The sequence below is a fragment of the Felis catus genome, chromosome C1, assembly GCF_018350175.1.
Source record: "Felis catus isolate Fca126 chromosome C1, F.catus_Fca126_mat1.0, whole genome shotgun sequence".
In the NCBI taxonomy this organism is placed as follows: domain Eukaryota; kingdom Metazoa; phylum Chordata; class Mammalia; order Carnivora; family Felidae; genus Felis; species Felis catus.
In genome coordinates, this window is record NC_058375.1 from 102,758,238 (window position 1) to 102,770,289 (window position 12,052).

A 12,052-nucleotide genomic window follows, 5' to 3' on the forward strand; every position below is an offset into this window, starting at 1 on the left:
ATTGAGAATACCAGTAAGGATAGGGATATGTAGGGGCACCTGGCTGACTCAGTCTGTGGAGCATCCTACTCTTGATCTCAGGGTTGTGAGTTTGAGCCCTGTGTTGGGTATAGAGATTACTTTTAAAAAATCAGGGCGCCTGGGTGGTTCAATCAGTTAAGCATCTGACTGTCGATCTCGGCTCAGGTCGTGATCTTGTGGTTCATGAAACCAAGCCCCACATCAACTCTGCACTGATGGCTCAGAGTCGGCTTGAGATTCTCTCTCTCCCTCTTCCTGCCCCTCCCCCCATCACAATGCTTGCTCTCTCAAAATGAACATACAAATATTAAAAAGATAATAAAATAAATTTTAAACAAAAAGTGATCTGAAGACACACCTGATACTATGTTAACTTTACAAAAATGAAGACACTGTACAGTGTCCATTTTAAAAACAAATCATGTGGCCTTACATTAAACCTTTTTTTCTTTAAAACCAGTGATGTAAAAGGGAGTTAAATACTTTTCGGCAAGAAAAAAAAAAACTGCACTGGAATCACCCTGTCTCTCATCATTATTTTCTTCTTCATCTTTTATTGTCTTCATTTTTCTCCTTGCCATCATTTTCCTGATCCTTTCTGTCTTCCTACTCTTTTTCTGTCTTTTCTTAGCAGAGAACAAATTCCGAGTTGATTGAAGTATCTAGAGGCTTTTTCTTGTGCTCTTTCTGGCAAGTTTGCAGAAGGAAAAAGAAAGAGGGAGGGAGGGATATTTTCTCCCATCCCATGGCTTGCCTTTTCATTCTTAATGGTTTCCTTTGTGAGCAGAAGCTTTTTAGTTTGATGTAGCCTCACTTGTTTATTTTTGCTTTTGTTGCCTTTGATTTTGGTGGCCGTGCATATATGGTCAGTTAGTTTTTGACAAAGGAGATCAGGATGTACAAGGAAGGAAGGAAAGAGAAAAGAAAAAAGGGAAAGGACAGAAAAAGCATATGATGACATTTTGCCTCTTGGCTCGTTTGTCCGTGTGTGTGTGTGCGTCTAGTTAATTTTTCTTCAGAGCCCATTTCGCTCTTACTTGCCCTGATGCCGTCTATGGAGCTCAGTGGATAGCAATGGCTGTCATTCTCTCTGACTTTAAAAAAAAGAATATTCGTAATAAAGGATCATTGTTTCCTTCTGCCAACCATGAAAAGGTGTATTTTTCCATGTCTTCGACCTGAGTCTACATCCCTAAGTCCACCTCAATCTGAGGTCTTCTGTGTACTCTGCTTCTAGGAAGCCCTGATTTCTTGCTTCCACAATGGTACTTCACAAAGGCAGGCATGGGGTTAGCAGCAGCTTTTCCTAGGGCGATTCTTCCTTTAATTAATGGAATTATTGCATTTCTACCCCCTGCCCTGTTTTCCCTCGACTCTTAGACCTGTGATGATTCCCTTTGCTCCTAAATTAACAGTATTAGCCGAGCACTCGGAAGGTTGAGTGAAGAGAGCATAGGACTGGTTCTGCCACTTTTTAACATTGTGATCTTGGTCATGCAAACTTTCTGAACCTTTATTAACTCATAGTAAAATGGATTTAATAATCGCATCAGTTATATTTCACTTGGGGTAGTAACTTTATAAACGAAATAATTTATGTGAAACTACTTTGTAACCTGTGATGCCTGTTAAAGATGTTGGTTGTAATAATTGTTACTACTCTTAAATAATGACCTGAAATATTTTTGTAGAAACACCTCTTAGCTAGTAGCTTGATTTTTTTTTTTTTAAAAAGAGAAGCGGGGCACCTGGGTGGCGCAGTCGGTTAAGCATCCGACTTCAGCCAGGTCACGATCTCGCGGTCCATGAGTTCGAGCCCCGCGTCGGGCTCTGGGCTGATGGCTCAGAGCCTGGAGCCTGTTTCCGATTCTGTGTCTCCCTCTCTCTCTGCCCCTCCCCCGTTCATGCTCTGTCTCTCTCTCTCCCAAAAATAAATAAACGTTGAAAAAAAAAATTAAAAAAATAAAAAGAGAAGCTATTTCAGTCTTCTTTCGTCATGTGCCAAATCACCCTAAAACTTAGTGGCTTAAAACAGGTGTCAACAGGGGCGCCTGGGTGGCTCAGTCAGTTAAGCGTCCGACTTCGACTCAGGTCATGATCTCGCGGTCCGTGAGTTCGAGCCCCACGTCGCGCTCTGTGCTGACCGCTCAGAGCCTGGAGCCTGTTTCAGATTCTGTGTCTCCCTCTCTCTCTGACTCCCCCATTCATGCTGTCTCTCTCTGTCTCAAAAATAAATAAAGGTTAAAAAGAAAAATTAAAAAAAAACAACAAAAAAACAGGTGTCAACAAACTGCAGCCCATGGGCCAATTGCCAGTTTTTATAAATAAAGTTTTATAGCAACACAGTCATGCTCATTCAGTTACGTATTGTCTGTGCCTATTTTGAGCTGCAAGAGCAGAGGTGACTAGCTCTGACAGAGATGGTATGATCCACGAGCCTAAAATATTTACTATCCGGCCCTTTAAAAAAAAGTTTGCCCACCTGGGGCTTAAAACAACAATGATTTATTATTTTCTCACAGCCTTGTGTGTTGACAAACTGGGCATTTCCTCTGCTGGTCTCACTTGGGATTACTCAAATAGCTGCAATCTTTTGAGAGCTTGACTGGGGTTGAGAGTCCATAGACGGCTTTACTCACATGTCTGGCATTCGGTGACTGGCTGTCAGCTGGGGCATCTCCATTCCCTCTGTCCTTGGCCTTTCCTCCTCCAGGAGGGCAAACTGGGCTGCTTCACAGTAGGGTGGTCTTGGGACTCTAAGAAGACAAGAACAAATGCATGGTCTCTCAAGACTTAGTCTCTAGAATTCATACAGTGGCATTTTCATCATATTCTCTCAGTCAAAGCAAGTCACTAAGCCAACCCAGATCCAAGGGCTGGAGAAATAGGCTCCACTTCTCCATTGAGTAGCAAAAGCCTCCAGTTACAAAGGGGCACAAACATGGACTAGTGCGTTTCACCGGGGACCAGTATTAATATGATCAGCCACACACTACTTTATGTGAACTGTTTCCGTGTGGCCCAGAATTGGTTTGTACTTTGTGGAAACCAAATTCTGCTGGATGGTGCTGGTTAGAAGGATCATAATGCCACTGTTGTATACAATTTTTTGTTGTTCTGTTTTACCGTCAGCTTTTCTTAGTGACACTAAAGATCGAGGCCCTCCAGTGCAGTCACAGAGTTGGAGAAGTGGTGAGAAGATCCCCTTTGGACAGATGCCTTCCTTGAGAGCATTTGAAAAACCCCCTCAGGTGCAGACCCAGGCTCTTCGAGACTTTGAGAAGGTAAGTCACGTGGGTGAATAATTGTTATCCCAATTAGAAGGAGCACCAAGGGATAGTGATGTCTCATAAACATATGACCCATGGCTTAGTCTGGATTGTGGCCATTCTTATACCAACCAGTATGATGTCTCTTTTAAGAGCATATGTCCCAAGGGGGCGTGGGTGGCTCAGTCGGTTAAGCGTCTGACTTCAGCTTAAGTCGTGATCTCACGGTTCGTGGATACATTGGGCTGTGTGCTGTCAATTCAGAGCCCACTTCGGATCCTCTGTCTCCCTCTCTTTCTGCCCCTCCCCTGCTTGTACCCTTTCTCTTTCTCTCTCAAAAATAAATAAACATTAAAAAAATAAATAAAAACTCTTAAAAAAAAAAAAAGGGCAGATGTCCCAATAAACGTATGTTGTTATTAGCTATGCCCTGAGCACTCTGGTTCATGGACAATTGCCTGTAGCAATGATTCTGTCTTACCATTTTTACCCCTGGTTTACTTCTCAAATAAATTCAGGAAGTTTAAATGGCACCCTGAGAATCTATAACTGGACCATAGTGCGCTTAGGGGACATAGTTTAATTGGCTGGCATTATATTCTCAGTGGCTGGCTTGAACCACTCTAGATCTCTGGATACTGTCTGCAGTATAAGGTGGCCTCAGCCACAACCATTTGCTTCTCAAAAAAGAATCTGGCATTGTTGCTTACAACTTCTGATTCAACTCTTGAAGTGCTCTGTGTCTTGATAGGTTTATCCTTAGATTTGGACAGGAGCCAAATTACTGATAATGTAATACAAGTCCCCACCTCCCTGTCCCCTGGATTGACCCCAGGAAGTCTGTATAATAGAACCTGTCTTCTGGGATTTATATGGCCTGGAAAGAGCACACAGGATTTCTTACACCAATGTGCTAAAAAAAGAAATAGCTCTTTGGTGCCCCCTGGGGGTTGCCCATGGATCAGGCCACATATGAACACTGTATACATATGCCCTTAGATTTGTGGGTGGGTTTCTTTCATTTTTTGGATTGATAGCTTTTGACATAAAGTAATAAACTTCTATTTCCAAAAAAAGGTGAATAAAACAGGATTGACATGGGTTTACCCTGTCTTGCCTCAATTTGTGAACAGAAATGCTTCCCGAGGATCTAATGTACATCTTACCAGATATTCCTGTGGACAAAGAAATATGCTCAATACTGGGGCGCCTGGGTGGCTCAGTCGGTTGAGCGTCTGACTTGGCCTCAACCCAAGGTTGATCTCGTGGTTCGTGAGTTCGAGCCCCACGTGTGGCTCTGTGCTGACAGCTCGGAGCCTGGAGCGTGTTTTGGATTCTGTGTCCCCCTCTCTCTCTGCCCCACCCCTGCTTGTGCTCTGTCTCTCTGTCTTTCAAAAATGAATAAACATTAAAAAAAAATTAAAAAAAGGAATATAGTCAATATAAAACCTGCCCGAGAATGAAACAGCCTACTGTTGGTGTTGAGGGTTTTTTTTTGGGGGGGGGGGTTGTCGTTGTTGTTTTGGGGGTTTTCTTGTTTTGTTTTTTTCCTCAGTTGTCATGGGTAGTGTTGTGGGGTTTTTTTGTTTTGTTTTTTGTTTTTTTGTTTTTAAAGACACGGAGCTTGCAGGAATATTAAGTGGTTTTGAACACTAAACCTCTGAACAGCTATGTGGTGCTGGTGGTGAGAGAGGGGGTGCTAACAACGCCTCCTCTTTTTTCACCTTTTGCATCTGCTGCAATGCAGAATGGATGAGCAGAGTGACAGTGCTTCCCAAAGCTGTGTGGGATGCTCTCTGAAAGAGTCTGTGGGCCTGTTCCTTTTGGTTGAGAGGTGATTTGGAATACAGAAGTAAGGGAGTCACTGCTGAGGGAATGAGTGGCCGGATGCGGTGGGCACAGGGAAACGAACAGGCTGACCTGGGCACCGAGCAGAGGTCAGCTGACTCCTCAGGTTTGGCCTCCCAAGTCCTTCCTCTTCCCAGCCTGCTCTGAGATAGCAGATCAGTCCTCACTTCTCAGTGCCGGGAACCACTGACAGAAGCCAAGAGGATTCAGAGAAAAGGCGAATAAGGGATATTTCAAATCTCACCTGCTGTGTGTCAAGTAATAAATAAATGATGAGGCTGTGACACACATTTTTGTCAGAAAGGTCGTTGCCAGGGCTCATAGAAATTTTGACTTTTTTAGTGCCATAGAGTCTGTGTACCATGATCATAGATCCTGACAGGTGATTGGATCAGTGATATTTTACATCCAGACTCCTTCCTATGTGCTTTCTCATGGGTTACCACGTCCACCCCACCCCCAGCGTGTCTGGGATGAGCGAGACCAGAGCAACACGGGATGGTACTAGCTAGCATATGCCGATCGCTTTCTATGTGTCACGTGCTGTTCTAAGTGTGTGTAGTATTCGCTCATTTAATGCTTACCACAGCCCTGTGAAGAAGCAGAATTACCACCCCAATTTACAAGTGAGGGAATAAAGGCACCAAGAGTAACAAAGGAACTTACCCAGTGTCTCCTAATGTGGGCCGAAAAAACTCATCATTTTTGTGACCTAAAATAGTAATTTCTAGGTTGGGAGCTCACCTGGTTAAAGTATGGTGGTCATGGGGCTGGAACCATTAGCTCCTCCAACTTAGATGAGCAGAGTGTGGTATCATCTTCTCTAAGTAAACTGTAAATCTCCTTTATTTCCCAATATTCCCCATCACGTGCTTTTTGCTCCATTAATTCTGAGCTATAAAAAAAAACAATATTTATTTATTTTTGAGAGAGAGAGAGAGAGAGAGAGAGAGAGAGCATGAGCGCACAAAAGCAGGGGAGGGGCAGAGAGAGAGCGGGAGATACAGAATCTGAAGCAGGCTCTGAGCCATCAGCAGAGCCCCATGCAGGCTCAGACTCATGAACCAAGAGATCATAACCTGAGCCAAAGTTGACACTCAACAGACTGAGCCACTCACATGCCCCTAAGCTGTTTCATACTTCTGAGTTTTTGTTCTGGTGGTTCCCTCTGCCTAGAATACCCTTTCTCTCCTATTCTTCACCTAGTTCAAGCCTACTCATCCTTCAAGTTTCGGCTCAAGTACCATTTTCTCTTGTTTTAGGATGCCTTCCCTGATTCTGCAGTCTCAAAACATTACCCTGACTCTAAGCTCCTCAAGAAAACACCCCTTATGTGTACCCTTCTAGTTTTGAGAACATAGTATAATGCCAGTGTATAGTAAGTGCTCAGTAAATGCTCATCAACTCAATTAAACTTCTTGGATTTGGATTTTCCTTCCCTATTTTCCTCCAGCCAATTCTGTTGAATTTGTATTTCCCCCAGCCTCCCCTTAGTAATCGCTGGATGTATTCATAGTAAGTTGATGTATTAATTGATTGGTTAGGATAGGAAACTGAGAAGTCAAGAAAAGTACGTTTGTTTGTAATGAGTTTAAAGGAAGACAGTTTTTCACCTAAACTGGGGTGATAAAATTATAAATGTAGAGTAAGAGACCTTTTGAAATATTCGACAGGACTTATTAAGATCGTAATAGTAGCTAATAATAATAAATAACATTTATTCAGTGTTTATTGTATACCAGGCACTTTTTAGACACTTAACATATCTTATTCCAGCTGTTTTTCAGTTCATTTTTCCTAACTTATGAGGTAGATGTTATAGCCATTAGAGTTGTGAGGAGACTAAGCCTCAAATAACTGTATAAAGCTGTACAGGTAGAAAGTGGCGGAGCCAGAATAGCTCCAGGATTCTTGGGGTTTTTGGGAAATGAAAGGACCATTCACAGAAGGAGAAGTTACATTGGTGGTTTTATAGATAGAGTCAAAATGGCCTACCCAACACGAAACCCACGGAGGGGTGGGGGTCTGTGGCTGCGAGTCCTAAGGGGGCCTCCACTGCCTTCCCCTGTTTACCCATTTTCTAAGAACGTGGGGTTTAACAAGAAAATGCCAGCGAAACCAGCTGCAGTGTTCGCCTAGTTATAGTCTGAAGCCAGCTTTCTCTGGCAGTCCCAGTACAACCACAGTGATTCAGCCTTTTGAGGCCCCACCCATCCTGGCAAATTTTTCCACTCGGATGTTGATGTCTGTGGGGGATGGAGGAAAAGGAAAGCCCTAGAAGGGGGTTTTCTACCTTTATAGAGATCCGAGTTATCGCAGTCCGGGTTTCCTGTTCTAGTTTAGGTGAATCTGGGCCACCACTGCCTTTAGACCCAGCTATTCCCAGCTCCTGTTCAGTGTCTCTTTGTCATTACAACCTTGGAAAATGAATGTTGCCGGTGAAGTGTATTCTCATTTAAACACACACACACACACGACATCTATGTTCCCCAAACCACAGTGCCCCAAGCATCCTGGTTTTGTTTTCATTGGCATCTTGAGACCTTCAGAAAGCTATTAGATGAACAAGGAAGGGCAGGGGGCAATTCTAAACTTTGAGCAATCATAAGCACAGAAGTTTTTCTCTTTCTTTTATTTTTAAAAAATGTTATGTTTAAGTAATCTCCACACCCAATATGGGGCTCAAACTCATAGCCCCAAGATCAAGAGTCACATGCTCCACTGAGCCAGCCAAGTGCCCTGAATTTTTTTCTATTTAAACCTCACTTTTCAGAGGGATTCCGTAGTTGTTCTGAAGAGCTTTAGAAATGTTTTCATTCCTAAGCAACATTGCCAACGATTATGTATCAGATCAATCTTTCTTTTTCTTCCCTTAAGAATTCTGAGTAAAAGGAATGATTCTGAGTGCTGCAGAGAACACAGACATGCAAAGGAGTTGCCATTCTCAAAGAGCCGTGCAATCTGAATAGGGGGATAAGGTATTAAGATTTAGTTGGAATAGCATCTAAAGGAACAGAGGGAGAAATGTCACAAGATTAGGGGAATTGCCAAACCAGCGTATATCTTTAAAACCTAAATATTTGGACAAAACATTTATTATGATTTGCATGTACATATGTGTGTGAACTTCACAAACATAAATCTTACCTCACATTGGGTGATATAATTAATTAAATAACCTTAAAAAGAGGCTCCCGGGTGGCTCAGTCAGTTAAGCATCTGACTTGTTAAGTGTCCAACTTGCGCTCAGGTTATGATCTCATTGTTCATGAGTTCGAGCCCCACATCAGGCTCTGTGCTGACAGCTCAGAGCCTGGAGCCTGCTTCAGATTCTGTGTCTCCCTCTCTCCCTCCCCCACTCATGCTCTGTCTCTCTCTGTCTCTCTGTCTCTCTCTCTCAAAAATAAATGACCTTTAAAAAATTAAAAAATAAAAAGAATGAAGTTAAAAAAATTGGAAAACCCTGAAAACTCTGACAGCTATAGTTACCAACATGGAAAAGGGCAGTCACTTCGGTGGAGAAAGTGGCATTTCAATGAGAAACATTCTTCTTATTTTTTTAATCATCTCCTTTCTGTTTCCTCATTAGAACTTGTTTTCTTCTCTTCACTGTATGAAGAGAAGTTCTACATTTCTTCCTGTGGACCCCGAGGAGTTTCCATTAAACAGTAATAAAAATCACGATACATGTAGTTTTATTGAGTGCTTACAGTGTTCAGGGCTCTATGGATTCACTTACTTCACTTGCATTGTCCTGCTCAGTTCTTGTAGCAGCCTTTTGAAGTTAGTACAGCCATTATGTTCACTTGTTTTGAGAGGGACATTGAAGCTGAGAAGGCCTGGGGATTGCCGGGAAGCACTTGAGCTGTGATTTGAACAGAAGTGTACTGGTTTCAGCGCCTGAGCTCTTAGCCACAATTTTAGCACGCCTCTCTACGGACAGCTGACCTCCTTATTCATTTCACTTATTTGTTCATTCATTCGTCCCCTCAGCACCCGAGTGCAGCCTGTGCACCAGGCCCTGTTCTAGCTGCCAGATGCACAACGATCAGGTATAAATATGTGTGACACTTCGTGACGCATGAGCCAGGTACATGGCAGGGGTGGAAGAGTACAAAGCCCCCCAGTGCAGCGATGATGATATACCCAGGCTCCCCTCCCCCACCTGCCTATGGGACTCTCAGCGATGTACATAACTATTGAATGCGGCCGCAGCAGCCACTGAGGCCATGGGCAGCCGCCCCACCCCCCACCAAGGACTTATACATAGAAGGAAGTTGAGATGCTTCCTGCATGAAAAGATATGTGTTTAAGGATGAATATTTACTTCAGTATTCTTTTTTTTTAATTTTTAAAAAAAATTTTAAAATCTTTATTTATTTTTGAGAGAGAGAGAGAGAGCATGAGCAGGGGAGGGGCAGAGAGAGGGAGACACAGAATCCAAAGCAGGCTCCAGGCCCTGAGCTGTCAGCACAGAGCCCGATGTGGAGCTCAAACCCACAAACTGTGAGATCATGACCTGAGCCGAAGTCAGACACTTAACTGACTGAGCCATCTAGGCACCCCATACTTCAGTATTCTTTATATAAATAAAATATTAAAATAATCTGGGGCACCTGGGTGGCTCAGTCAGTTAAGTATTGGATTCTTGATTTCGGCTCAGGTCCCAATCTCATGGTGGTGAGATGGGAGCCCTAGATGGGCTCTGTGCTGGGCGTGGAGCCTGCTTCCGATTCTTTCTCCCTCTCCTTCTGCCTCACTGTAAGGAAATAAAAGAAAGAAAAGAGAAGGAAGGAAGGAAGGAAGGAAGGAAGGAAGGAAGGAAGGAAGGAAGGATTAAGGCGAGGGTTGATTATTTTGAATATGGTATATGCGTTCAACAGAACATCATAGAGCAATGTACTGAGTTGGAAAGGGGTCCATAATAACAAATTTAGGATTAAACAACAAAACAACAACAACAACAATTTGACTGAATATTACATGAGATAAAATCTCTTTTTGAGGGAGGAAAAAAATAGAAATGCTTGTAAGGATCTACACCAAAATATTGATAATGATTATGTCTGGGTGATGGGTTTAGCCGTGAGTTTTGCCTTCTTTATAACTTTGTGTATTACCTGAATTTTTAATTGTGTTTTCATTCTCTCTAAGCATTCAGCAAATATTTCTAGAGTTCTTATTATGTACAACATAATGTCATAGCACTGCAGATACAATAACAAATATGCAAACCTGGTTCCTGCCCTTATTGTCTTTCCAGATTAGCTAATTACAACAATATAATCACTGTAATATAATTAAGGAAGCTACACTATATGGCTGGGGATCCTAACTCACTTGGAAGGGGTGGGAGGACTCAGAGCAAGTTTCCTAAAGGAAACTGCCATGGAACTGAAGGGGAGGAATAAGAATTAGCCACCAATAGGGGCTGGGGATGGGAGAAAGAAGAATGTTCCAGATTCAGCTGAGAAAGACGAAGTTAATATACCTTAGGGCATGGGTGCAAGGAATGTGGAGAAGTGTCAAAACTGGAGGGAGGGGGAGAGAGAGAGAGAAAGAGAAAGAGAGAAACCAGCATGCAGGTCTTTGCAAAAGCTTTATGTAAAAGCCTTTAAATTTTAACAGAGCTCAATGGGGAACCGCTGCAAGTTTGCAAAGAAGGTGGTGACATGATCAGATTTTCCTTATAGAAAATTCCCTTTGGCTTCTGCATGGACTCTGGGTTGGAAGGATGAAGTCTAAGGCAGAGAGGGCAGTTAGGAGGCTGGTGCAGTATTCCAGGCAACCACTGGTGGTGCTGACGGTGTAGGAGTCGGGGAGATGGATAGGTGAAAGCGAACGAGATTTCAGAAGCAAAAGTGACAGGGCTAAGCTGTTGATTGGATGCAGAACCAGTGCAGAAGGAGTAGCCTAAAGGTGAGCTCCCACCAACCCATCTCTCCATTCCCACCTCTGCTAGGTTGTCACTCTCATACACTTCTAAGTACATTGTACTTTTACCTTTAATAATATGACTTCTTTGTTCAAGCAAGGTCTGTCTTTAGAATCTGAGCTCCATGATAGCAAGGACAGGGTCTGTCTCCTTCACTATTAGATACGCTGATGAGTGTGGTGCCTGATTCAGAGTAGACACGCCTCTTTCTTTTTTTGTTGTGTTTTGGTTGAATGAATGATGCTAAGCTTTTTTGCTTGGGCAACTTCTGAGTGATGCCATCCACAGGCAGTACTATTATGATTATTAAAGCAACAGCAACAAAAATCAGTAAAATGATTTTCATTTTTGGAAGAAAAATGAGGAGATCTTTCCTATTCTTGAAAAATTCTAACTCTAACTTGCAAGACAAACAGGTAATTCCAATAATAAGAGTAGGTACCCAATATGTTGTGGAAGCAGTCAGGAGGGGCCCTCCCCTGGGGTTTAGGGTCAGATAGGCTTCTGTTTACTAGGTAATATCAAGTCCTAAGGAAAGTTGGAGATAGTGAAGTCAGCACTGAGTGAGAAGTGAAGAGTGATGACATTCCAGGCTAATGCTGGCACCCATGAAGAGTCCTGGAGGCACCAGAGAGCATAGTGAGTTCAGAAACAGGACGCTTTTTGTCATGGCTGAAGCATTAGAGTGCTGAGGTTCAAGTTGGCTGTATCTCCCCCCACCCACTCCTCCTCATGGTCAAAGCCTTATCGTGGCAGCCACGATCATTCATGGTACCACTGCGAGCTCTTAGCTCTTATGCCTAGAGAAAGTCTTAATTTCTTTCCTAAAGGAGGATGGAGAAAATATGATTGAAAATCTAGAAAAATAATTGAGGCCATAAATTGATATGTCACCCTCCGGATAGTAGAAGCTCAGCAAATAATCTGTTTGGGTTGAACCAGTTATGAACAAACAACACCAAGTTCTGCTGGTGTTGGT

At 42.9% G+C, this 12,052-nt stretch overlaps 1 protein-coding gene across 18 annotated transcripts in view; it reads left to right on the forward strand.

The window, feature by feature from the left end:
* LOC101093537 (phosphodiesterase 4D interacting protein) overlaps positions 1–12,052 on the forward strand; it is a 220,093-nt gene that overhangs the window by 49,789 nt on the left and 158,252 nt on the right. For all 18 annotated transcript variants that reach the window (XM_023259046.2, XM_023259051.2, XM_023259048.2 and 15 more), the window contains exon 3: positions 3,154–3,305. In XM_023259046.2, the coding sequence (XP_023114814.2) occupies positions 3,154–3,305 (152 nt within the window). The remainder of the gene's footprint in view (positions 1–3,153; positions 3,306–12,052) is intronic.